This window comes from Rhamphochromis sp. 'chilingali', assembly GCF_963969265.1.
Source record: "Rhamphochromis sp. 'chilingali' genome assembly, chromosome: 21".
Lineage (NCBI taxonomy): Eukaryota > Metazoa > Chordata > Actinopteri > Cichliformes > Cichlidae > Rhamphochromis > Rhamphochromis sp. 'chilingali'.
The window spans coordinates 26,325,780-26,352,873 of NC_137949.1; the positions used below are offsets into that span (position 1 = coordinate 26,325,780).

At 39.9% G+C, this 27,094-nt stretch overlaps 1 protein-coding gene across 2 annotated transcripts; it reads left to right on the plus strand.

Annotated features, from left to right (window-relative positions):
• Positions 1-14,473: 14,473 nt before the first annotated feature.
• dlk1 (delta like non-canonical Notch ligand 1) lies at positions 14,474-24,161 on the plus strand. 2 transcript variants are annotated; one of them, XM_080871000.1, is made up of 7 exons: positions 14,474-14,607; positions 14,734-14,751; positions 15,069-15,148; positions 15,360-15,423; positions 15,863-15,993; positions 16,757-16,898; positions 23,336-24,161. In XM_080871000.1, exons 3-7 carry the CDS (start codon positions 15,097-15,099, stop codon positions 24,120-24,122), a joined length of 1,176 nt encoding a protein of 391 aa, XP_080727126.1. In that variant the 5' UTR covers positions 14,474-14,607; positions 14,734-14,751; positions 15,069-15,096; the 3' UTR covers positions 24,123-24,161. The 2 variants fall into 2 exon arrangements, with proteins under 2 accessions (XP_080727126.1, XP_080727125.1); XM_080870999.1 differs by having other exon boundaries at positions 14,737-14,751.
• Positions 24,162-27,094: the final 2,933 nt, after the last annotated feature.

The following is a 27,094-nucleotide window of genomic DNA, read 5'->3' on the forward strand; positions in this document are numbered from 1 at the left end:
TCTTTTAGTTGAGCTACTTTAATAAAACTATTTAATTTAACCCTTTTGCCTCCTTGACTCCTTTTTTCTGACCCAGACACTTTTTGTTACTTCCCCCTCACCGCCTAGACCCCTCAGGGGAGCGTAACATATGGAAGACATTAATTTTTCTGCAGACAATTGCACACTTGTCAAGCAGTAGAGAAACAATGACAAGTGTGTCACAAACTCGAAACAGAATTTTCACCTTCAAAGCAAACGTTGGAGCCTTACACAGTATAAAAAAATGGATGTAGCTACTGCGACGTCATCCATGGGTTTCTGAAGTCCTGTCTTGAAGCCTGGAGATCAGCATTCAGTAGGGACAGCAAAGAGGGGTGGGTCTGAATGTCAAACCACTTAGTCTTTGGGTAACGACTTATTGATAGCTGTTGAGCATGCTAAAGATAATACTCAAATATAAAACATGGTATGATTGAGATTTACTAAATTGACTTTTTTATGCAATATGACCCAAAAATGAATGACTGAGCCCGTAAACTCAGCAGTAAAATATCTGCCAATGGCAAAGAAAGCCGTTTGTTTACAGACTTCTACAGGATCAGAAATCTTGGCTTATTTTTTCTGATCTGGAAGCTTTGGACATGTTTTATACTGTGTATGGCTGCATCAGTGAGGCACAACAACAAGTACGGGCAACTGCAGCAATCAGCTAATGGCTAAAGCAATCTTAAGGAGGGTTTTGGTGCAGTCTTTGTAACTGATTTCATGTAGGGACAGCCAGAAACCTCCAGCAACCACTCACTGTGTTTTCTCTACAATTGCAGGTTACTGCAAAGCTGCTGATCGAACTCAGGAACAGAGGGGGAGATTGTGGCCATATTTCCCATTTAGTTGGATACTAAATTTCAGGCCCCTCTTCTGTGGAACCAGCTTCCAGTTTGGATTCGGGAGACAGACACTATCTCTACTTTCAAGATTAGGCTTAAAACTTTCCTTTTTGCTAAAGCATATAGTTAGGGCTGGACCAGGTGATCCTGAATCCTCCCTTAGTTATGCTGCAATAGACGTAGGCTGCCGGGGGATTCCCATGATGCATTGAGTTTTTCCTTTCCAGTCACCTTTCTCACTCACTATGTATTAACAGACCTCTCTGCATTGAATCATATCTGTTATTAACCTCTGTCTCTCTTCCACAGCATGTCTTTTATCCTGTCTTCCTTCTCTCACCCCAACCGGTCGCAGCAGATGGCCGCCCCTCCCTGAGCCTGGTTCTGCCGGAGGTTTCTTCCTGTTAAAAGGGAGTTTTTCCTTCCCACTGTCGCCAAAGTGCTTGCTCATAGGGGGTCATATGATTGTTGGGTTTTTCTCTGTATCTATGAAGCGCCTTGAGGCGACTTTTGTTGTGATTTGGCGCTATACAAATAAAATTGAATTGAATTGAATTAAATTCCTGGCACTGACCTCAGGTGCCCACCTTGAATCTGCAATGATTTTATACATCTCTGCCTGCTTACAGCAAACATGAATCAGCCAAATAAGATACAGTGTTACTCGTGAAACATAAATACACATAATACTTTCATTACATGACTTTGGAGACATGGTGGATATATTTGATAACAGATTTTGAAGCTGCTGTCAGCAGCAAAAAAGGAAAACCACAGATAATGAAGGAGGACATCAAGGGGTTTATATTACAGAAGAGGATGTAAAGAATAGGGTGGGATGGACGCAGATGATTTGGGGTGGCGACCCCTAATGAGAGCAGCAAAAAGAAGACTTTAAAGTCATCATAACATCTATAATACAAGTCTAGACAGTCGCAGAGGTAAACTGAGACTTGACTGATCCAACAATAAGGTGTGCAATTCATGTCTCATTAGAACTTCAAGATTTTTGAGCTTTGTCTTCTTTTTTTTAAATAAAATAACTGTCAGAATGCCTGAACGAAAAATGACTCATGCTGCAGCCCTACTGTGGATTTAGAAATGTCATGTATTGTCATAAGAGGAGTAGCATTATAAGAATAAATAATTAATACAATATATATTTATAATTTTACATGCAATGTTCAGGAAAACTTAAAGAACACATTTACAGGGAGAGGTGTACTTGTTTATTCTGTTCACACCTTGTTTTCCCTGTCACACAATATTGCCATACTGAAAGTTAGTTTTCCTTCTCTGCACTGTTGCCCCTGATTGTGGAGTTTTAGCCAGGGGATTTGTCACATCAGTTCATAGGGTCTGACCAAACAGCACTAAACAAGCTTTATGCTTTAACAGCAACCGCTCTGTTTCCTTGCCGCTGCCTGTCCGAATTCATGCCTTTCTTTTCATCACCCTCGTTTCTCCATCAACATCACTTCCCTTTGCAGTGTTTTTGGAACATCCGCGTCCTCGTCTAGCTCATTCTCACCTCCCTTTCAGTTTCCGTCTTTTCATCAGGTCCATTTTTGGCCTTCTATCGCTCCTTTTATTTTGAGCAGAAGTGGAAAAAATGTTGAGTGAAAGAAAACCAGAGAGAGAGAGACAGCCAGTAACAAAAACAGAACAAGGTGAGCAAGGTCAGACTGTACCGTTGCTGTTAAGAATCTCGTCTTCTTTATCTGTTTTTTTTTTTCAGTTCAGTCTTGTTTTTACATTGAGTTTGAAATTGAGTAACACTGGGTTTGAAATGTATGTATAAGCCTGAGATTCACTCTGCTTTTTACCCCTCTTTTGTAAACCTGCACAAACCCTTCTTAATTACAGCATTCTAGCTCCTGTGTGTTATGTGCTATTTTCTGTACAGTGATTAATGGTGTTGAAGCTGCATGCAATCCTGCATTTTTGCACTGTCTATTTTTTTTCTTTAAAAGAAAACACCTCCTTTATCTCACACAGATATTTTCCTGCTGCAGGAGATCAACCGGTAAATTTAGGCTTATCATGTTGGTCACAGCTGGAGGAGCACTGACATGTGCATTGTCTTGGTCCAGCCTGTGTACGGAAGAAAAATGATGGGATAATTTCAGTAAGGTCACGACAGCGATCTTTAGACGTCAGTGAACCGGAGCCTTTTTGGTGTAAAACTGCCTGAACAGGAAATTATCAAATTCACATGTCTGCCATGGCTTTGGTGGATTAAGCTCCTAAAACATGAACTACAACCAATAAAAGTCAAAATGCTTCAGGCAAAAGTCCTTTTCTGAAAAAAATGTTTTATATATGGTGGCTTGATCTGGGAGGTTGAGTTTCTCCCCTTGCCCTGGCCTCTTTTTCAGCAGTGACTGTGCCTGTGAATAATTCATAGTGAGGGACTCTAGTGAGTGAGAGCGTGCAGAGAAGCAATATCAACACTGTCTTAACCTTGGGCTGGCAGCCACAGGTTTCTGTTGAGGTGAGATTCAATTAGACGAGGAGAGTAGTGTCTTATCCTTCACTTTATTTCCTCCTCACTGCAGCTCGCTGGAGCACAGAAAGCTAAAGAGGTTTGTAGAACTCGCAAATGCTTGATAATATATAATAAGGAAGTTTAGAAAATCCTTACATTATTAAAAGCGACATGTAAATGTGGACTCGTGTAGAAAATTTACAGTATGATTGATTTAACCGCAGGCTTTGCTATAGTATTAAAAATAGTGTTAATTATCATTCTGACTAGAGTGAAATATGTGAATTCTTCCATACAATGATTAGTGCAGAAGAAAAATGAAAGAAAAAAAAAGTACTTAGCCTCAGGCAAAAATTATTACTGTTTCAAAATTACATTTTGGTCAAATTTAGGATTTAAAACTTCTTATAATTTTTTAAAATTGGTCTTGAGCACCACTTTTTTTTGCTTTCTGAAGGTCTTTCAAAGTTTTTCTTTGGAGATTGGTTGCTTTTCCATTTTCAGTCCAGTCTGTTTACCTGACTATTTTCAGAGGAATTCATTTATTTTTGAATGTATAAATCATTCAAGCATAAAAAGGCACCAAATTCAAGGGATGAACCAGTGATTTGTCTACACATAACAGACAATTTAGCAAAGAACCAATTTTAAATTATCTTTAGGCACTGTTGCAAAAACACATAATTTCCCATTTCTTCAGTTTATCTAGGGAAAATATACCCCAACATTTGCATCAACAAGGTGATTCCCAAAGAGCTATTAGCCAACACCTGGGCATATGTCAACATGATGTGCAGTGTGCCATTAAGAAATCTGAGGAAACTTGACAAATGGAGAATGAAAGATGAGTGGCTGGTTTACACAAACTATTTACACAGATGAACAGTAACAGTCTCAGAGACCTGATACATGAGCTGAGAGATGCATCTGGATCTTTGTTTGATCCACCTACTATTCAGTAAAGCATCATCAGAAATGGTCTCAGTGAAAGACTGGCTGTCAACAAGCCATTTTTAAGAAAAGGAAATAGATATACATGTACATATAGTCAGAGATATACCAGATCACACAAGAACTGGACTGAATATCAGTAGCAACAGGTCTAATGAATCCAAATTATATGATGAATTCAAGTGCGATAGCTTTGGTTGAAACTGTCATTAATATGTACAGGGGAGGTCAGAAGAGAGGTGCAACAGTAGAGGTAGAGGTTGAACAGTGAGTGTGTGCAGTCATTTGTAAAATATGGTGGAGGCTCCGTTATGTTTGGGACTGTATTTCTTCTTGGGAATGTAATAAAAAAAGATTTTGATTCAATATTCAGTACCACCTGGAAATGGTTTAATCTGCAACATCTTCATTTTTCAGCATGACAGTGATCCCATACACTGTCAATGTAGTATGATTGGTTAGAAAAACACACAATAGAACACCAGTCATGGATTGGTCTCCCCAGAGCCTGGACCTTAACATTACTGAAACAATGTGGGATCATCTTGGCAGAGAACAATAAAAGGCTAAAGGTGGTCGAACTAAATATTGACTTTCCAGCTTATCCAAATTGAAGGAACAGTCTTTTTCTTATATAATGTTTTAATGTATGTTATCAATTACCTGGCTTGAGACTTTTGCACAGCACTTTAAAAATTGCAATGTTTCAAAAGGCAGAATGAATTTAACAGTCTGATAAATAATAAGGATTTTGACAACCTCGGGACATTTTTCCATCTCCTTTATTCAGTTCTTGTTCATATTCTTTAATTTGTTCTTATAATTTTGGGAGATGTGGTTATATGCCATCTTACTAAAAGTAATATACCCCATTCACCTTTAGAATTAGAAATTGAGCATTTCTTTTCAGAGGTTAAAATATAAAACTACAGACTGAAAAGTAATTAGAAGTTTTCCCCCAGTAAAACCACAGTGTGAGACTTAGTCTGAGGAAAGCTTCGGCACTCAGGAGAGACTTGGGTAACAGAGAAGTGAAAGGCATTGATGAGGAAACCCTTTTGGACTCCTGTTGATCAATTATGATCAATTTGTGCCAAGAGCAACTAAAACGTGGTACCTTACTGATTACTGATTGCACTTTAAGGCACCCATAATTAGACTTCCAACTGAAGGGACATAAAAGACTGGGTTGTTTTGTGTCCTCTGTTGTGTATGTATTGAGGTAGAAAGGTTTGGGTCCTATTTGCTCAGATTAGATGCCAGTCTTTCAGATTTTCTTTTTTCAGTTGTTTCAGGCCTAATGAGAAAAATAAGAAGGATCTTGAAATTTGTCTTAATGGTTGAACTTAGTTTTTGGCAACAGCTTGTGATTTTAGAGTCATGAAAAGCTCTGAATGAACGTCTTATTCCAGATTGCCTTCATTTTATTTTATGGTTTTTCTTCAGCATCCCTCCTGCTGACTTTATCGAGGCTGTTACCCAGGAGGGATCAGGATGAGTGGCAGCTGCTTGGCCTTGAACTTGATCAGGTAACAGTGAGCAGTGCAGCAAACAGTTAAAGGAGCTTGCAAAGAAAAGCGTCTGGACTTCTTTAAGTTGCTTGAAGATGTTTCACCTCTCATCCAAGAAGCTTCTTCAGTTCTAAGGTCCAATGGTGGGGAGTCCCAGATTTAAAAGCTAGTGGGAGAATATCCCCCCACAGAGGGACAAAAGGACCCCCTGATGATCCTTTAATCACCTGAGCCAAGGTGTGAAAATGGGTGTGGGTCCCAATCAGCCAGAGTTTCGGGTGAGCTCATTGTGAAACCTGGCCCCACCTTATCATGCGAATTCCTGAGGTCAGATGGCCCAGGATGTGAGTGGGCGTTAAGGCGTCTGGGGAGGGAACTCAAAACTGAATTATAGATGGAAGAAAGTTGGTGTCGTAAACCACCGCCTCTGTTCAAAGATGGTCGCTCACAGTGGACATAGATGGCTTCTTTCAAACCATCTGTCCTCTCTGTCCAAAATGAGAACATTGGCATCCTCGAAAGAGTGTCCTTTATCCTTAAGATGCAGATGGACTGCTGAGTCTTGTCCTGTGGAGGTGGCTCTTCTGTGTTGTGCCATGCAAACACATTGGTGTACATGTCTTTTTGCAAGGCAAAATAAGAACTACAATAAATCATTGTGCCTTTAAATATACATAGCTTCACATGCCCGAGGCTTCTTCTGCCAGCATTATGGATTTTGTCAGAAAGAAAATCTTTATTCAATAGTCTGTGTTAGAAAATGTGTCAGATTATTTGAGATGAGTCACACAGGGGAAAGGCTGAAGAGATTCTGCTCTTTAGGTATCATAGGAGACTATTGTTGTGTTAGCTCAGATCTTTTCCTCTGTCTGGCTGCTTTCCTCCCACTCCACTCTCTATGTGTGTCAAAGAAAAGGATGCTGGTTACTAATGGATAGAAGCAGAAAACGAGATCTGTGTGTGTGTGTGTGTGTGTGTGTGTGTGTGTGTGTGTGTGTGTGTGTGTGTGTGTGTGTGTGTGTGTGTGTGTGTGTGTGTGTGTGTGTGTGTGTGTGTGTGTGTGTGTGTACTATAATAACCAAATTAATCTCTATATGTGGCACGTGAATGGACTTCACTTTTCTAAACCAAAAGCACAACTAGGGGCTTTCCAGCTAGAAGGAGTTGAGTTATTGCATCGAGAGGCATAAAAAGCTTTAATATATTCACCAATAAAGAAAGCGATGTTGACCTGCCGCCATGCATGAATAGTAAAATGGAGGATGAGTGAATATTTGCAGTGAAGAGTTGGGTTTCACCTGCATCTGTGGCAAATAGAAATGATGGTTTCAGTCAGTGAGCATTGTGGGCTATTTAACTATTCTGTCTGTCAGTTCTGGTATTTGTTTATCCCGGTGCCTGCGGCTATCAACTCTCATCAGCACCTGCACAATTTTGCTTTCTGCCACGTGTCACAGATTGGTCTTGTTTAACCTTCAATCACCTTGTGACGAGCACCTTGATATGGAGCGAGTTTTAGGCTTTTAGAAACACAGGCTTAAGAAATAAATGAGCAAATGTGAGCTTTCACCTGTCTAAAAAATGTCAGAATAGCTTTTTAAACACATCATGTAGCAAACTCATTGCAGAGTTACTGAGGATTTAAACCAGACGGACCAATTAGCAGCAAAGCTGAAAGTGATGAAAGAACTGACTGTCTGTGCTTGAGCATGCTCAGGGAATCAGTTTGTTAACTTGGAGCCAGTGAAGCATTAAATCACTGCTAACAGAACATCGGTTTGTGTTGTGGCTCAGTGCGTTCACTTTTTACTTCAGGGCTCAAGCGGAGCAGTACAAAAGCAGCTTTCTTCATTAAAGATTTGCACTTTAATAACCCCTCTGTGTCTGGGCCATTTTCGGTTGTCGCACATTAGTTTTCTTTCAGGCTAGAAAGGTGTTATACTTGTTATATCTTGATGATGCAAGGCCACGGCAAGGTGCGACACGCCTCGAAAGACAGCATCATTCTCCCGTTACCATGGTGACAAGACAGCAATAACTAGTACCAGGAGCAGATGGCAACAAGTCATTCCTCTCCAATTGCTGTTTTCCCTTCATTCTCTTGCTCCTCTCTGGTGCCTCAATCGTCGTCCTCTGCTTGTAAACTCATCCTTCTGGTCCATCAGGATCTTCCACAGCCTTAAGGATTGATAATGAGAGGCTTCTGTTGCTATGGTGATAAAGGTAACACTAATTAATTTAGTTAACATGTCTACACACTGGCTCACGTCTGAGCAGATGGCAAATTCCAAAAATATCCTCGCTAAGTTTCGGCCTCCTGCAGACCACAGTTGGTGTTTATGGGTTTATAATATGTCAGATAACTGCTGTTTATGTAGCCACAACAATTTGTTGCATCGATGCATCAATACAGGGATGCTGTTACGTAATTCTAACATGCAAGAAATATGTAGACTACCAGTGTTTAAAGGTTCTCGTTCTGGCTTATGTGGCTGGAAGTTAAATAATGCAGCATGCTACTTTGTTGCATCTCATGCATTGGAATCTTTTGATGGACTGAATTAAGTGTACATGGTATATCTGAAATGTATGAGGGTTCTTTAAGAAAAAGATTGGAGACTAAGGGAAATATTGCAAAAACAATTCAAGATAGTTGGCTTTCCACTTGGGGTTGAATGAACAGTGTGATGAGAGAGGCTGAAAGAGAAATGAGAAAAGCTTTCACTTTATATATATATATATGTACAAAAATAGTCTAATCACACTCGTTTCTGCAGAGAGGAAAGTTGATGTAACACTGGTGCAAGACAGTTTTATGAAGAATGCACATTATGTCCCTCAGGAATAGTGGACGATTGAGTAAGATGGAGACGGCCTAACCATTTAAGATGACGATTAATGAGTCTAGCTTAAAGTGGAGTCAGGAAGAAGGAAGGAATATCTTTTAAGCCATCCTGTAGGATCCTTGCAACTAATATATAACAGGAAAATGACCCCCTGCCTTTAAACAACCATTGATTTGCCAGAGAACAGTTTTTGGATGGTTTTCAATATCATCAACTCTATGAGTTTGCTATCACTTGACTCTTTAATATCTGATTTATGGAGCTCCTATTAAAGCTAGATGGTTTCTGTAACCTTTTTCCTATTTGAAATTCTGGGGTAGGTTTTGCACATGCTTAAAAGCAAAAACTGAAAGTGTTTGAAGTTCTGCCAACACTCCCAAGGGCGAGGCTATAGAGTAGTTAGCCCGTGTAGTGCCAGGAAAATGCACGGAGTGCTGCCAGTCAGCGGGAGACAGATCGTCTCTACACCACCTTTCATGTAATTGGTATATTTGAAAAAGAGAAATGCACTCTCCATTTCCACCAGCTACCTCAGATTCCTGCAGGGGCACTCTGCAGAAAGCATAGTTTTTCCTCCTTGGTTTGCTGAGAAAAATAAAGCAATGAAGTACACCTGGACCATGGTGTATTAAAATGTACAGTTTTGCAGGTTGTGAGGCTTATGCAAGTTTTGACAATATAATACATAGGTACAAAGGGGTAATATGCATTGCTCTATATATCATAGCTTTTTATTTCTCCACACTAATTGCACAGGTTGCCAGGACATTTTCAGATACCACTGTTGATCCTAAAACTACAAGACTCCTTAAATTGATTTGATATTTATGTGACAAAATAAACATCGGATCTCATTCTGCTGAAGCCACACCTGCATAGGTAGTTGGCAGCATTTACCTTCTTTAAAATGCACAAAAGCAATAGTAACTTGGAGTCTTATTTGGGTTACTGAAAATGATATATGACGTCTAAAAACATGCAAATGCAAAAGGACACACTGGTGGTCCTTTTGCAACGGTGTTTTGAACCCATGAGTACAGCAGCACTTGCTGAGCTACCTAAGGGCTTCATTGAGGGAGATACAAGATTCCCAAGTTTATCTAGTGGCACCCATGCCGAAAAGAGAAGAAAAGAAATGAGGAGCCAAGCCACTGAGGTGAGCGTCTGATTTTTATCTTTCACCTTTTGCCTTGCCAATCCAATTAAATAAGCCACTCATCCCCAGAGGCAAGATGCAGGTCGCTCCTTTGTGAGTCATCACTGTGGTATATGGAGAAGTTTGGAAGGCAGAGAAGAGAATTAGCCAAGTTATCACACACACATCTAGTCACTCCCCCACCAGCCTGCCATACAGTGACAAGTTGGCCAAAGCTGTCATAATGACAGAGTCCAGCAAACATGGAGCATTAAAAAACCCACAAAAACATAACAGTGACAACCAGAAATCGACTTTAAATGAAAACATATTATGTATCAAATACTTGGACTCTAATTTCCTGATGTGACAAGGTGCTGCATAGTCTGCAGTTCAATTGGTTCATCGTGTACACAGAGTTATTTGCACAGAGTTACTGCATGATAATAAGGAAAATTTAATTAGAACGCCTCTAATATTAGTAAAATTGTCATTTTGTAGCAATATCCAAACAAGAATAGCACCTGTTCATTATACCTTTAGGCATTTGGTTTAATCAATACAAAGAAACGAAATGGAAACATTTAATTTTGCATTTTTGAGCCTTGATTTAGAATTATTAAATATAAAACAGCACAGATATTTCCGATTAGCTAACGCTCCTGCTCCCAACACAGAATACTGCATTTTTATACTCAAACAAAGGACATGTTTTAGCATATAAGCTGTGATTAATTTCAGCATTATACTATGGTAATAGTGTGTTAATATGTAAAAACAACTAAACTTACATTACCTTATTATTGCAATGTTACTAACACATCAGTGTAACTAGGTTAGAAATGTTTATTTCTAAATATCACACAGAAATGACCATTTAATTGCTCAAGGGTTACCATATACTACTAAGTGGTTTGTAAATTTTAGTCTAATAGCACCAAACTAAAAACCAAGGTTGGCTATTACTTGGTTATTGATTTGTTAATAATATAGTAATTAATTTTTATTATAATAATAATAATGGATTGGATTTATATAGCGCTTTTCAATGCCACTATTCATTCACACACTGGTGGAGGCAACTACAGTTGTAGCCACAGCTGCCCTGGGGCAGACTGACAGAAGCGAGGCTGCCATATCGCGCCATCGGCTCCTCTGGCCAACACCAATAGGCAAGTAGGGTAAAGTGTCTTGCCCAAGGACACAACGACCAGGACAGAGAGCCCAGGGATCGAACCGGCAACCTTCCGGTTACAGATGCGATTCCCAACCCCCTGAGCCACGGTCGCCCCCTCATTACATAGTCATTGCCTCATTATTTTTTATCTCACAATTACCAAGCATATAGCGCCATTATTGTGTCATTTATTTGTAGTTTCTAGGTAAAAATGTACATCCCTCACATTTCCTCCACTCAGTTTCATTGTTACTTGTTGTATGTTTACACCATCACTTACAGGCTGTAATCCAACAGGGGACCAGATGTTATATTAAGAAGTAATATTACATCATTTACATGTTAAGAACAACTATGTATGTGTATGCACTATATACTATATGTAAAAGATCAATATATAGTATGTAGAATGGCAGGTCTACTGTACTGCAATAGGTTTGTAATTGAGCTCACTTGACTCCCACCTGGTTGGATCTCCAGCCTAATGATCCATTATGTCAAAAGAGCCGCCTGAAAGACATCAGACAAGAAAGAAGTGGGCAATCACATGTGTTATTACCCAGGCAACTGTGTTTAGAGTTTATAATTCAACATTCATTTCTTTCAAAGTGTGCCATCTGAGAGTTTGAATGAAAAGATCTGTATCAAAACCTGAACGAGGACTTCTTTAATCAGATTTTAGACTCTGTTGATGGACTTTTCTTCATTTTGTGTCTGCGTGCTGAGAATTCAGATTAAATCATTTCAGCCTTGAGTGGATTTTAAATTAAATGATCTACACTCACTCTAAACTGCGCTGCTGTGACATGTAATAATTCCTCATCTATGTGGTTTGGAGACGGGAAAGCTCTCAGTGTGGGACTAAACTTCACGGAGATTAGAAATAAGACCCTCATATTACGTGGCTCATGAAAAATACTCTTTTCCCTGTAGATGCATAATTATTAGAATTAAGACTTGACTGCAGTGAAATTCAAACTTTCCCTGTCCAAACACAGACTAGGACTACACTTTGGATATCAAGATGAATTATTAAAGACGGGAGCTATAAAAAGCCATAGAAACCAGAAAATACTAAGCTTTTTTAAAATACCTTTGACAGATTGTTGTACGAGCATGGTAGCATGCTAATGTTAGCATAAAACAGAAAACACCATCCTGCAAACGTCTAAATCACAGAGCACACATTCGGATCCTCAGATCCATAATGTCTAATCTTAACTTAGAGCACCCAGCAGCAGATCAGATACCAGATGAGGGTTGGGGGAAAAAAAACCCTACTTGAAATCAATGGAAAACTCCTTCACTTTAATAAAGCACGTACAAGCCCGAGACATTTCATTAGAAAGCTGCAACTGATGTGAATCTGGTTGGCAGATGTTTTGAAGGAAATCGCACCTCCGCTGTAATGTTAACCTGGCCTCGTTGAAGGTTGTAAAATAAACACAGCATCTGAACTGAAGCGCGGGATATGAGACTGGAGACCTCTCACAGATTCTATCAGATGTGAGGACAGTTATCAATTTCTTCATCACACTTACCTGTGTCAGAGTGCTGCTTGCAGTATAATTATGTCCTTGTTTCAGGATTGATTGGGTGTAAGAAGAAACGACAGATTACCATCTTCCAATTGTGAAACGTGGACTTCTTGCTTATTTGCATTCATGTATGTATCTCTTGTGCTTTCATCGTCTAGACACAAACCCACACATATTTGAAACCAGAAACATCTGCTCAAGATTATATTTTTATAAAAAAAAAAGAAGAAGATGGCTTTCCCCTTGTTGTTAGTCATTTTTGGTTTCTTTCTCTTCATTTTATCCTGAACAGGATACTGGTTGCATCTCATAGCCTACTTGTGCATGTAGAGAGATAAACACTGAAGATAATTAGAAAGACAGAGCTGTCGAATACCCCTGATGCTTCCTTGGCCACCATTTTCAAGACCTTTATTGCTTATCTAATAATCTCAGAGAGGTGAAACTCATAATTAGGCCCTCAGACTAAGTCATATACTGCATGGGAAGGAAAATACCATTCCCTGCCCTTGGGAAGGATAAGGGAAGTTTATGGACAGCAATAAGTGGACTAAGAATAGAACGGCACATGACTGGTAGGCGCTGTGTATGGAAAGTCAATCAATATAATTTGAAAATGGGGAAAGGGTTCCTCCCTTAGGCAGCATAAAAGGAGGAGAATAACTAAGCACATTTTCTCAATACTGCGCTTAACTACAAGTTTGAAGTACTAAAGTAAAAAAGTATTTCTCTTTTATCACGCTTTACTGCATATCCCAATTCCAGTTTCTTATAGGGATAATGATTCTCTCTCTCACACACACACACACACACACACACACACACACACACACACACACACACACACACACACACACACACACACACACACACACACACACACACACACACACACACACCTATCTATCTATCTATCTATCTATCTATCTATCTATCTATCTATCTATCTATCTATCTATCTATCTATCTATCTTTTATCCATATTATTTCCATATTTCTTGAAGATACGTAAAAATTTATGACATTGAACTTCTGTTCTCTCAACAGTGCAATTTTTTTGACGTTTGGATAAAGTATAGTGCAATATTCTTCCATCAGTGTCCTCTGGCTTGCTTTCAAAATACGTTGTGACTGATTGTTTGCTTTTTTGCTTTTTATCTCGTTTGCATCGTGTGTTTTTCTTTGTATGTGAGGTTGATTTTCAGACCTGGTGAAACGAAAATAACAACATTTATTCTTGTTCTTACATTTTTTTCCCTTCTGTGCAGTAGAAATTTCACATTGTGTTGTTCCTTCATATTATTTGGCTAAAAGTAATGTTCAGCCCAAATGTCATAAGGAGTTCTGTATAAAAGCTCTTGCAATAAATGCTTTATTATATTTAGCAAAATAAATCTGTGGTTAACACGAGTATTAATATTAAATAAGTCTGCTATAATAAAATTAATAATTAACGCCAAAATTGGACATTTCAGATATACCCTTACTTTTAATATTTCAAATACACGGCCTAGTTATGTACCTAAGCCTTAACTGTTTCTCCCTGTCTGTGGGGCTCGTGCGTAATGGATACCTTTGAGAGAAGACGTATATACTTCAGGTGTGTCCAATTTCCAAAAATAAAGATGAAGAATCATGTGTACAAGAATCATGTGTCTCCATCACCTTTGAATAATTTATTATTGCGTGAAAAACAAACAAGATATCCGTAGACATAGGTTCGTTTGTTTTCTTTCTTGTTTTCTTCCTTTGTTTTGCCCAAAGTTAGACATAAAGTTAGACATTTGCAAACTAAAGTCAGCCAGCCAGCTAATGTGACTACTGTACAACTATTGCACTTCTCTCCCACGGGGTCAGATTGGTGCACGCATTCTCCCTCAGAAGGTGGGAGGAGCATGCAGCACTGGGACGCTTCACGATGCAGCAGTCCCGTCAAAACCTTCAGGTCCACCTTCAGCAGCCAGACCACGAGTACACCTGTGGTATCACTTTCATTAGTACGTTGCTTGGATTAAAGGAAAGAAAGCAGAAAAAAGCAAACCTGTGAAATATGGTCGAAGTCACTTGGGAGCAGAACGACTGGGCAACATAGGTAAGGCAGTTCATTTAAGTCAGAGGTTTTTGTTTTTTATTAAAAAAAAAAAAGATGAAGATTGTGTTTAAATGAATGTCTTTTCTCATTTTCTGCGTGCTCGTGCGTAATGGATACCTTTGGGAGAAGACGCATACGGTTCAGGTGCGTCAGTTTCCAAAAATAAACAGGAATACAGTAAATCACCCCCAAATATATACATGCATATGCATTTATATTTATATTTAAAGTCAAGCTCAGTGTATTTTAAAAAAAATCTCGTACAGATATATTTTTAAAACTAAAAATCTAAAAGCGCTATGTAGATCTTTTTGTGTAGGATCCTCTTAATTGTGAACGAATCTTAACGTGGTTTTCTTTTTTCAAAAATCAACTTTTAACTAGTGTCCTTTTTCTAGATGGAAGATGTCGCTTCTCCACGAAGCGAGAGCTCTTTATATCAGCTGCTTTGTATTTTGCAGGACAAAAGGGGTCTTCCTCGAAATTACGATGCATCTCACAGCTGTGGTCTTAATTCTCTCCGTGACAAACATCGTCAAAGGTAATCTTAGATTTCGATCAGCCGAGGCAGCTAACAGCGACACAAAGAGATTTGAGTCAGTTCATGAAAAAAGAAAAAAGAAACAACCCCAACTCCTTTTCTCCCTGCGTGGAAATAGAAGACCAGGGATTTAATATTTTATTGTTGTGAATCTTTCGTGTGTGTTTTTTATTTTGTGATGCCAACATGCTGATGTCTTCCTTTCTCAAAGGTTGGGAATGCAGCACAGGGTGCAGCACAGAAAAAGGTTTTTGTGAGAAGCCCGGGAAGTGCAGGTACTGAACGACCTCAGATTTCTGTGTAGATTCTATTTTACCTCAGGAGAAGCAAATGGCTTTTGGAGAAATACAATAACAATTCAGCCAAGTGAATCTCTGTTTTTGGCGCTTGCATTATGTGTAAGTCAGCTGCCAAGTCTGTTCTTTGTTTAAACAGTAAAAAGCATTGTTATCCCGACAGATAATTTAAAAGGTTTCCTCATGTTTTTGTTTCTGGCAAAACCTTCTGAATCTACTCTTTAGCCAAAATGACTGTACCCTGTTGCTGTGGGTATTTAGAAAGATTAACCAATTACAGCAATCGTAAATCGCAGCATTTGATGTCACTTTAATTGTAAAAACATGCAGATAATATCGGACCAAGAGCAGGACTGCGAAGCTCATTGGGTGGTGTATTAATAGTTCAGATTTAATGCCTTTATTTAACCTCATTCAGGTGCAAACCAGGGTGGCAAGGAGACAACTGTGACCACTGTGTACCCTTCCCTGGCTGTCTGCACGGCACATGTGAGAAGGCATGGCAGTGTATCTGTGAGGAGGGCTGGGTGGGCAGCCTTTGTGACCAAGGTAAGTGTCATTAGGCTCCCCAGGCACTCCTATCTCAATCTGCCCCCAATACTGATATACAAGAGGTCAGGGTGAGTCACAGAGCTCTAGAGATACATGGGTCCAGAGAGATCAGGCTGGTCTCTATAATATAGTTAACTGTATTTTTCCCAAGGGCATAGTCGGAGCATAAATAATCTGACTATGGAAATCTGCCAACAACAAGGAAAGCTGAAACCCCTAATAAAACTGCCAACATCCTCATGATAAACTACCTTCCCTTGTGCCATTGAATAACGCATGCGTTATTAATTTATGAAAATACCCCGATGAAAATGTTATTGTTAAAGTCACATTAACATTTAATTAGATGCCCTATTTTAGTTTAAGGATTTTGATTATAATCATAGTATCTATAGTGGCCATTATCACACAAAAGGACTTGGAGACCCTGGAGCAAAGGAAGAAACAAAGGAAGAAACAAAGGAAGAAGAAGAGAGATTTTTTTCTGGCTTCCAGCTCAGTGTGACCTCTTTATCAGCACGCATAGTGCATCTTTTATTCTGTTGGAGCATATGAGCCACTTGCCTGTGTAACGCAGTTGGTTATGTTCTCAGTTTTGTTCTTGGTGACAAGATGCTGTGGTGGGGAGTGTAGTGTGAGAGTGGAAACAAAGACGAGAGGAAAAATCAGCCACAGAGACACAGGGAGAGAGAGAGAACCTACAAGATCTAAAAACAGCATACTTATTAGTATTTTTTTTTCCTTTCTCTTTTTACCACAGATATTCGCTTGTGTTCATCCAGGCCTTGTGCTATTAATGCCACTTGCATAGAGACCGGAGAGGGACGATACCTGTGTGTCTGCCCCCCTGGCTTCTCTGGAGAAAACTGCCACCGGAGGAGAGGACTTTGTCTTACAAATGGGTACAAAAAACTTTTGAGTTCATAAGCAGGGGAATACTTATTTTCAGTCTTATCCCCTATGTTCCCTCAAATATTTTATGGTTATTTTTTCCTAATTGCTCTATTGCTATTTAGTATGCGTGTAGGTAGGTATATCAGCCCTCAGACTATACTATACAATGTACAATACTATACAATAGAGCAACAAATCGTAAACATAACATAACAGTCACACCTTTTACCTCCTCGGCTGTAAAAGGGTGATGGGATATTATTATCACAACACTGGCTGGGTAGGTGAACATGTCAACTCTAGAACGAGGCGACGTAGGATTTTCAAATTCGTACCACAAGTGCATCTAGTAGGAGCCTGAGGGGAAGCACCGGCGGCCGCCAGTATTTTTATATCTGTCAGAAGTGTCATGGGAACGGGTTTGCAGTGAACAGAGTGTGGCTCTAGATGCAGGACTCAGCAGATTGTCGTAACTCAAAATCACAGCTTCATTTTAACGCTGACAAAAGGGCAAAAGAAACAAAAAACACAAACTGAGCTAAGCAGGAATAAACTGACTTGAGGCTACACAGGCAGACAACGAGTCACACACCATGAGGGAGGCAGTGAGTGGAAACACCTGGGGGAACACAGCTGAATAGAATCTAACTGACGAGACGGGGGATGCAAAACATGACGCGGGTGAGATGAAGGACTGTCGAGATAAAACAGGAAGTGATAAACAGAGAGACCGGGACTAACTTGCCAGAACAAACAGGGAAACCAGACAACAATGGAGACAAAACACTGAGGGACCAGAGAGACACGGGGACATGACTGGGAAAACAGAAAGGAAAAATAGAGAAACCTAAAAATCCCCAAACTTAAAAGCCCTGGTCCAAAACCCAGGAACCGTGACAAAAAGTGGCTTATTTGCAAACACTGGCTGTATATAATAGATCATCATAACCTTTTTGAAGCCTTGCCTTTAGCTTTCGGCTATTGCCAGCTTGTTTTTTTTAAACCAGATGTGATGCAAGAGGTGGAACAAACTGCACACTCATACATTAAATGACTTGCCAATCAAAAGAGAGCCACAGACTAAAGCTTGCACTGATTTACCATCAGTTCCACTTTAAATGGGAACATAATGTACAACTTAAAGTTTATGCTGGACTAAATAACACTTGAAAATATTGATTAACACTATGAATCCATAAGAAAAGTATTTACTCAGGGCCATGAATAAAGTCAGTCCTTGACTTATATGCAATCAGAGCACTTCTTCCAATCAGAGCAACTGGCCCTCTTGAAGAGTAGAGATAATGCATATTGTGTTGGCTTAAGTTTAAGATCTAGATGCTATGCCCATATTCTGTATCAAATGTCCTTCTCCACTAACTTTAAACTGTTGGTCGCTAACACGGTCAGCCATGAAGTAAATTGCAGCCAAATACCCCAGTGTCACATTCATACCATGCTTTGTACTCATTTGATCTTTGTTGTTTTTTTGCATGATGGAATCATGCTTTACTTTCAACCAGCAATTGTAAAACACTGCAATGTGTAAGATGATGAGGCTCACTTAGCCAAAACAAACACAAAATATGGCTTTGGGCAAACAATTCCCCTTCATGTCAAATCCAAGACAGCTCGGTTGTATAAAGAAAGAATTTCAGTAAATTTGTAGTCCTGCAGCTATGTTTATTGTGCTCCTCCCTAAAGTAGCTGACTGTGTGTACCAGGGCAGCATCATAAGCTGCATCCCACTTCAGAGGCTTCATCCTTTAAAGTCAAATTTTCAAGATCAAATACACCATAATTGCTTGTCACATTTCGGATACTCCATCACTCAGAATGTGACCAGTAATCCGCTCGTCCTTTGGCAGCTGGAGAACACAACTGATGCGCACTTAACATCCGTCTGTATCAAAGATGAATTTCAAGGCCTTTGGCAGATCGTTCAGAAATATCATATTACCGTAGCACAAGGGTCATCACTCGTTGATATGATTGTTCCAAAGGCCTAAATATTTGGACAGTTACATTTTGATGCTTTGTTGTGCGCTCTTCAGCACCATAAATTTAAAATAAAACAACTGATCTGATTCATTAATCTCTTAAGTCTGAGCTTTCATTTCAATGGATTTATTTCACTGTCTGTGAGTGTGTGTTGTCTCAGTGTTAGTCCAAGCACAACAGAGCTCACGCGTGGCTCCCAGCTGATTGCGAGTTGACTTTTAGAATTAGGTGGAGTTGAATGTCAACAAAGAGGGGAAGAGGTGGGGGTCAAAAAGATGACAGCAACAAAGCAGGCTTCTATCATAGAGATATCAGTGGTTCTCCAAAATCAGTTGGATAACAACAGGTGTGCACGAAAATGCACAGGCTGGAAATCATTTGCATAATGATGAAATCTGCGATTGCTTTCATGACAGCTGGCTGTACCGAAGCCCCGGGAGAGCATCGCCAGGAAAATTTTAGAGCATCTACTCATGTCTGTCGGGGGCCTCATTACCTGCAAAAAATAGTAACTGTTGTAAACCGACTCAAAATCAGAGTTTTGTCATTTTTAATGTAATATCCAATATTATCGATATATAAGATTCAACTTCTGATTGGAAAATATGCTGCAAAGAGCCCTGCCATGTTAACACAGAACTTATATTTGAACTTAGAGATATGTTTCTCAGGTTAATCACATCTATTTGCTTTTACCACTACTTAAGCTGTTAGAGTCACATTCCTAAAAACGTTCCACTTTTACTGGCTTATGAGCAACATTTGAGTATTAATCTGGTCATCCGTTCAATGGTAGGTGATGCTTTTAAACACAAACCCTGCCTGGACATTTGAGATAATATCACAACAAAAACAGCCTTGCATCCCGTGCCTGCACACAGATGGGTTGCAGACAGAATTGGTCCCTGAAGGAATCTTCCTCCTGCCTGTCAAATGAATATAAAAGTTGTCTGACACAGCCCTCCACACTCTGAACCACAGCATGTATTTTCCTCTGTCAGGCAGCCTTGTTGTTGACTTGAAATACACCTAAAATTCAATAGCTTACATAACATCGATAGAGAATTGTCAGCTCTCCTCTTATTTTCAAAAATAATTACCCATCCATTCATTTTCTTAATCGCTTATCCAATCCAGCCTTGGATAAGCTCCTCGCAGGTTGGGAGGCATCACTGTGCTGCCCTCAGCAGCAAATCCATCTCCACATCTTATGTCATACAGCTACAGTGGGGCAAAAAAGTATTTAGTCAGCCACCGATTGTGCAAGTTCCCCCACTTAAAATGATGACAGAGGTCAGTAATTTGCACCAGAGGTACACTTCAACTGTGAGAGACAGAATGTGAAAAAAAAATCCATGAATCCACATGGTAGGATTTGTAAAGAATTTATTCGTAAATCAGGGTGGAAAATAAGTATTTGGTCAATAACAAAAATACAACTCAATACTTTGTAACATAACCTTTGTTGGCAATAACAGAGGTCAAACGTTTACTATAGGTCTTTACCAGGTTTGCACACACAGTAGCTGGTATTTTGGCCCATTCCTCCATGCAGATCTTCTCGAGAGCAGTGATGTTTTGGGGCTGTCGCCGAGCAACACGGACTTTCAACTCCCGCCACAGATTTTCTATGGGGTTGAGGTCTGGAGACTGGCTAGGCCACTCCAGGACTTTCAAATGCTTCTTACGGAGCCACTCCTTTGTTGCCCGGGCGGTGTGTTTTGGATCATTGTCATGTTGGAAGACCCAGCCTCGTTTCATCTTCAAAGTTCTCACTGATGGAAGGAGGTTTTGGCTCAAAATCTCACGATACATGGCCCCATTCATTCTGTCCTTAACACGGATCAGTCGTCCTGTCCCCTTGGCAGAAAAACAGCCCCATAGCATGATGTTTCCACCCCCATGCTTCACAGTAGGTATGGTGTTCTTGGGATGCAACTCAGTATTCTTCTTCCTCCAAACACGACGAGTTGAGTTTATACCAAAAAGTTCTACTTTGGTTTCATCTGACCACATGACATTCTCCCAATCCTCTGCTGTATCATCCATGTGCTCTCTGGCAAACTTCAGACGGGCCTGGACATGCACTGGCTTCAGCAGCGGAACACGTCTGGCACTGCGGGATTTGATTCCCTGCCGTTGTAGTGTGTTACTGATGGTGACCTTTGTTACTTTGGTCCCAGCTCTCTGCAGGTCATTCACCAGGTCCCCCCGTGTGGTTCTGGGATCTTTGCTCACCGTTCTCATGATCATTTTGACCCCACGGGATGAGATCTTGCGTGGAGCCCCAGATCGTGGGAGATTATCAGTGGTCTTGTATGTCTTCCATTTTCTGATGATTGCTCCCACAGTTGATTTTTTCACACCAAGCTGCTTGCCTATTGTAGATTCACTCTTCCCAGTCTGGTGCAGGTCTACAATACTTTTCCTGGTGTCCTTCGAAAGCTCTTTGGTCTTGGCCATGGCGGAGTTTGGAGTCTGACTGTTTGAGGCTGTGGACAGGTGTCTTTTATACAGATGATGAGTTCAAACAGGTGCCATTCATACAGGTAACGAGTGGGGGACAGAAAAGCTTCTTACAGAAGACGTTACAGGTCTGTGAGAGCCAGAGATTTTCCATGTTTGAGGTGACCAAATACTTATTTTCCACCCTGATTTACGAATAAATTCTTTACAAATCCTACCATGTGAATTCATGGATTTTTTTTTCACATTCTGTCTCTCACAGTTGAAGTGTACCTCTGGTGCAAATTACTGACCTCTGTCATCATTTTAAGTGGGGGAACTTGCACAATCGGTGGCTGACTAAATACTTTTTTGCCCCACTGTAAGTGCATTGCTTGGACTTCTCTCAGTGGTTAATAATGCTATATCCAGGATTATTTTTTTGGCTTTGTTTCTGGTTAAAAAAATAATCATTTAATCCCAACAGTGAGACAACTGAACCTTGACTTGTATTCTGGGGGAATTCATCTCAATTAGAAACCCTGCACGAGGTTTCATTAATCAGCTCCTCTGCGAGGCACCAGAGGCTTCTAAAAAAGGATGGCGCTATTATTCTTTTGACTCACTGAGGCACAATGTTAGAGACTTGTGTAATTACATGAAATACTCCTACAGATATTGATTACTTTATATAACAGGTTCTCATCATGCACTTTGTGAAGCATGGTTACATCGATCAGATCTGCTGCTTATACGGCTGCGAGAAGATTAGCAGATGCAGCGCTGAGGCGTCATCATGATACTCGTACAGATTTTTAATTTGCACAAAATAAGCCATTAGTGCTGAGAGAAATGACCGAAATCAATATCACAGTATTAATAAGCATTACGTGCAGTAGCAATTACAAGTTTTGACTTCGATTGATTCAGTAATTTTGCAGTTGTGTCTCAGTTTCAGCCTTTTGTTTGTGAAGGTCTGATGCTTTTTTTTGGTCTAAATTGTCTAATAAACTGTGTGTTTTTGTAAAAAGACAGGAGCTTGGTCAAAATAAGCAGTTTCAAAAGGTGTATTGGGTATTTATCAATACAGCCTCATCTTTGCCCTTTTATTTTCCTGAAGAACAAGAAAATAATCATGAGTGTAACCCCCAGATTAATAAATAAATAATTGCTAGTAGCAGTTCATATTCATCACAGTGTTAGAGTCATTACTCAAAAAAAGTAATGTATTATACATTTCTCACTTCTTCAAAAACAAGTTATAAAACTTTCCTACTCTCTAGAAAGTAATTAGCTTGACTACTAGTTTATTACCTCGGTATTTATCTGCCATATTTGTCTTAAATCCACAGAAATGTGCATATCTGGAAATGCTGTGATCAACTCTATCATTTTCATCCTGCACAAACTGAGGTCAGGCAATTGTTGTGCAATTGTGCACGACAGAGCAGGACGGAAGCAAGGAAATGTTTGATAAGGAACTGTATTGTTATTTAGAAATGTAGTTAACACATAAAGCGCAACACAGCAGGCAACAGCATTTTCCTTACTTTGAATTTCATGTTTGTCGGAAGGAGCTGTTGCGTTTAACAACAACACTAATTTTGCTCATTGTTAATTACACTTTCCTTGAACTTTTACATTTTATGTAACATCAAATGCATCAAATCCTTAAATGAAAGGACAACCATGTATGTACAATAAATGTTTATTCCAGCTTTGTGAAAACTCATATTTCTGGTAATTCAGTGAGATTTTTTTGTAGCTTTAAGATTAGAGGAATTTTCTCCCCTGTTGAGGAATATTGATTCCTTTATTATTCCTGTAAATTTTCCATTAACATCTCTACCTTGAAATCGACACGTATGATTAAACCAATTTCCCCCTGCTTATTGCTGTTTTATAACCACAGGCTAAAGCATGCACTGTACTGCTCTACATTTATGTAAATCACAGGACACTCTGTTTTCCTTTATGTCTCTTATGTCCTGTCCTCCAGCTCTCCTTGCCAGAACGGAGGCACATGTATGGATGCCGAGGGCTCAGCAGCCTTTTCTTCCTGCTTATGTCCCCCTGGATTTTCCGGAGACTTCTGTGAGATCGGCATTGACAGCTGCCAGCCTAACCCTTGCCTCAACGGTGGCAACTGTACAAACCATGGCCTGACTTTCACATGTGTCTGTCCACACGGCTTCACTGGTTTCACTTGTAATGACACCACCAGCCTCTCTCCCTGCGCCGGGCGGCCCTGTGCCAACGAGGGCACCTGTGTCGGTCAACCTGATGGAACCTTCCGGTGCATTTGCCAGAAATGGTTTACAGGTCCCACATGCTCCCTGCTGCACAGACCAAGAAACAGATCCAAGCCGGTTGCTGCCAAGCCTGTGGACAGAGTGTTTGCTCTGACTCCACAGCACTACTCCCTCCCCGCTCATGCCTTCCACAAATTGCTGAGACCACCTGAGAGAGATCTGCTCAAGATCACCCTGAAGGAGACGGTTCACTCGTCCGGTGTCCTCGTTACGCATGGTCAGCTTGTCTGCTTCAGCTTGCTAGCACTGCTCACCTGCCTGGTCATCTTGGGCACTACAGGCATTGTGTTTTTTGGCCGCTGTGAGACGTGGCTGGCGAATGCCAAGTACAGCCAGCTTGTCCGGCAGCAAAGGGAGCACCTGCTGAGAGAAGCTGGCAGCACAAGCCAGGAAGAGGCGGAACACTCGGTAAACATCATCCTGCCAGAGAAGATTAGACTCACCAGCTTTGGGAGGCACTACACCTCCATCTGATAATATCATCTCGTCCTCACCCACACTCCCCCTGGAAGAAGTTGAATGTGAATGTGTAAAAATAGCAGCGATTAAAAAGCTATGACTGTCGTGCAGTTGTGTTTAAAGTGTGTATAACCGAGAGCTGGTGGGCTATCCCGGTACATGTTTGAATGTAAAGTCTGCTGGACCAAATGGATATACATGACGCTGGTTTGTAAATGTATTTTTAATCCAAAATTACCATTAAAATGTATAATTATGTGAAACATGTTCTCTCACATAGCATGTTGTTAAAAATATGTCATTGCGTGGCCTCTTTCTATTTACTTCTTTCTCATGAGTTGATCTAATTAGGAAGTGGGGTTAATTAAGAAAATGAAAAATATATTTGAATTCATAATAGTCGGTACAAAGTGACTGAGCTGCTGACTTTTAGTTTGTACTTTCATGAGCACCATCAGAGCTGCAATCTCTCATTTCAAAGATAAGCCAATAAGACGTCATCGTTTATTGTAGCCCAAACCTCCTTCATACAGCATGTTGTGAATTTCCAGATTCTTTATAAATGCAAAAATACATATTGTGAGTGTTTTCAGTGCAAATAACACGTGGCTATAGATCGTGTTACATGCCACCCAAACAGCTGTGCAAATCCTGCAGGGATGAACTCTACAGAAAATGTTGTTTTTAATGTAATAAATGTATTTCAGATGTCTAAAAAGGTAATTTACTTTTTCATATACCACACAGCTGCTACCCACTGCATCATATCAGACATTAATTTGAAAGGTAAGTATAGATGTCGAGTCTGATATAATGACATTATTTGTTTTGCTAACTCGTTTTCACCTATTTATATCAATGATTAATCCCTGGTCGTTCTAAAACTCGTGTTCCATGAGCTTTTATAAGATTTTCCACTAGTGCGTCTTACTGTCAGTGTTATTATGCATCAATGAGCTCTGAAATTGGTACTGCAACACCTGTTTCAGTGTTATTAGTTTGCTTCACGCATGAGATGGCCATCCACTCTAAATGGAGGAAACGTGATTCCCATGAAAACCTAATATATGTCAAAATATTGAAAATACACGTCTGTTACACAGGAAATATGCAGACTGATGTGAATAGTACTGTGTGTAAAGCATCACTGCTGATATGAGGATTGCTGGGATTTCAAGGTTAAAGATTCTGTCGCTTTCTCAGTAAGTCCCCTTCAGCCTCCTTATTGTTTATCATAACTCTCTAATTGGCTGGTTATCTACATTTCATTTTCTGACATGCAGAAGTAAAACATAATGATGTACAAGTGGTTTATCTAGCAGGAGGTTGCAATTACAGTCATTTAGGACTTGTATTATTCTGAGATAATTCACTGTTGTACTTTGAAAACGTTTGCTTGTCTATCGCTTTTAATAAAATACGCCACAATGTGTCCGCCTAACTAAAATGCTTGCAGTGTCACATGCTTGTACAAAAAGGTGACTTTAGTCTTGTATTTGACTTGATTTCCACCTTAGTTGGTCATTGGTCTTGATTTTATTGCTTTTAGCTGCTGTTTTCTTCACACAACAGACAGTTGGAGACAAGATCAGATCCTCCCCAAGGCTCATACAGTGCGTCAGCTGTTTAACAGTGCAAAGTCCAACTGATACACATGCTGCGAGTGCACCACCACCACCTGTTCTAAAATCATACAAACATCTGCTCTCCTGCTCTGATCTCCTTCATAAATTTTTCCCCAAGGCCGTCTTGATGGTTCTCAGCAGAGTGATAATAAAGGCTCTGTCCACACGCCTCCACTGGCTGTAAAGGTTTCAGATAACAGTCTGTGTCTCCATCTTCTGGTACAGTTATACATTACTCCTCTACGGCACCATTCCAGATAGCCATGTCAAATCTGGCAGGTCAACCCCTCGTAAAAGCCTAAAATGTTCTACAAATTGTAATAAAGATGTTTTTATAAGTTCTTTTTTATGATACATTGTTTCTCTGTTAGATCTTTGGATTTGATCATGTGTTTGCTATTTTTTATACTATCAACCATGGCTGGAAAAGATAGCAAGTGCAGTGTATGTTGGAGACTGTAGCAAAGGACAGTAAACAGGAAAAAGACAGTTTCAAATTGTTTCAGTCAAATTGTGTTTATGTGCCCGGTTAGTTTAAGGTGAAATTACAGTTTCTTCAAACTGTGTGTTAATGAGAATAATAAGTTAGTAGTAGAGTAGTAGATCCTGCCTCTCTTGTTTCATGTCGAGTTCATTTTGACTTAATTTTGATATAATAGTGTAACTCTCAATTTGCATTTATTACCATTTTAAAGAATAGAAGCAGAACAGATAGCAGGAAAGTGCCAGGCTGAAGTGATTGTAGTGACTAGAAGCTTGTTCCAAGTTACAACCTCTCAAACTTGCTGTTTGATCCACCGTGTGTACATTTCAGACTGTAAACTATAAACAGTGTATAAAACTATAAACAGCGTATAACCGGATGAAGTTTTCCTAATCTAATGTCTGCAATTCAATCCAGTTTTATTCACATAACATACATTTACAACAAGACTCATCAAGGAGATTTATATTATAAAATAAAGACCCTATAATATTAGAATACTCAAGAATCAGACTACTCCCTAGAGCAAGCACTTTGTGACAGTGGGAAGGAAAAACTGATTTTTAACAGGAAGAACCCTCCAGCAGAACCAGGCTGAGGGAGGAGCGGCCATCTGCAGCTACTGACTGGGGGTGGGGGGAGATTGAACAATATTGATGTATAAACATATCAAGAGTGAAAGAAGAAAGGCTTAGCATGATGGGAAGCCACAGAAATCTAAGCTTACTGCAGCATAACGAAGTATAACATGCTAACAATGAGGTCATTAAGATATGACGAGGCCCGACTACTCATGATTTTGTAGGTGAGGAGAAATTGTGAATTTGACAGGTGCAACAAAACCAGGAGCAGGGAGTGTGCAGATTTTTATGGAGCAC

Excerpts from the sequence above, each read along its gene's own strand:
- dlk1 (XM_080871000.1), top strand. The coding sequence starts at position 15,097 with ATGCATCTCACAGCTGTGGTCTTAATTCTCTCCGTGACAAACATCGTC. Across the intron at positions 15,424-15,862 it reads GAGAAGCCCGGGAAGTGCAG|GTGCAAACCAGGGTGGCAAG; the intron begins GTACTGAACGAC and ends AACCTCATTCAG. Across the intron at positions 16,899-23,335 it reads GGACTTTGTCTTACAAATGG|CTCTCCTTGCCAGAACGGAG; the intron begins GTACAAAAAACT and ends CCTGTCCTCCAG.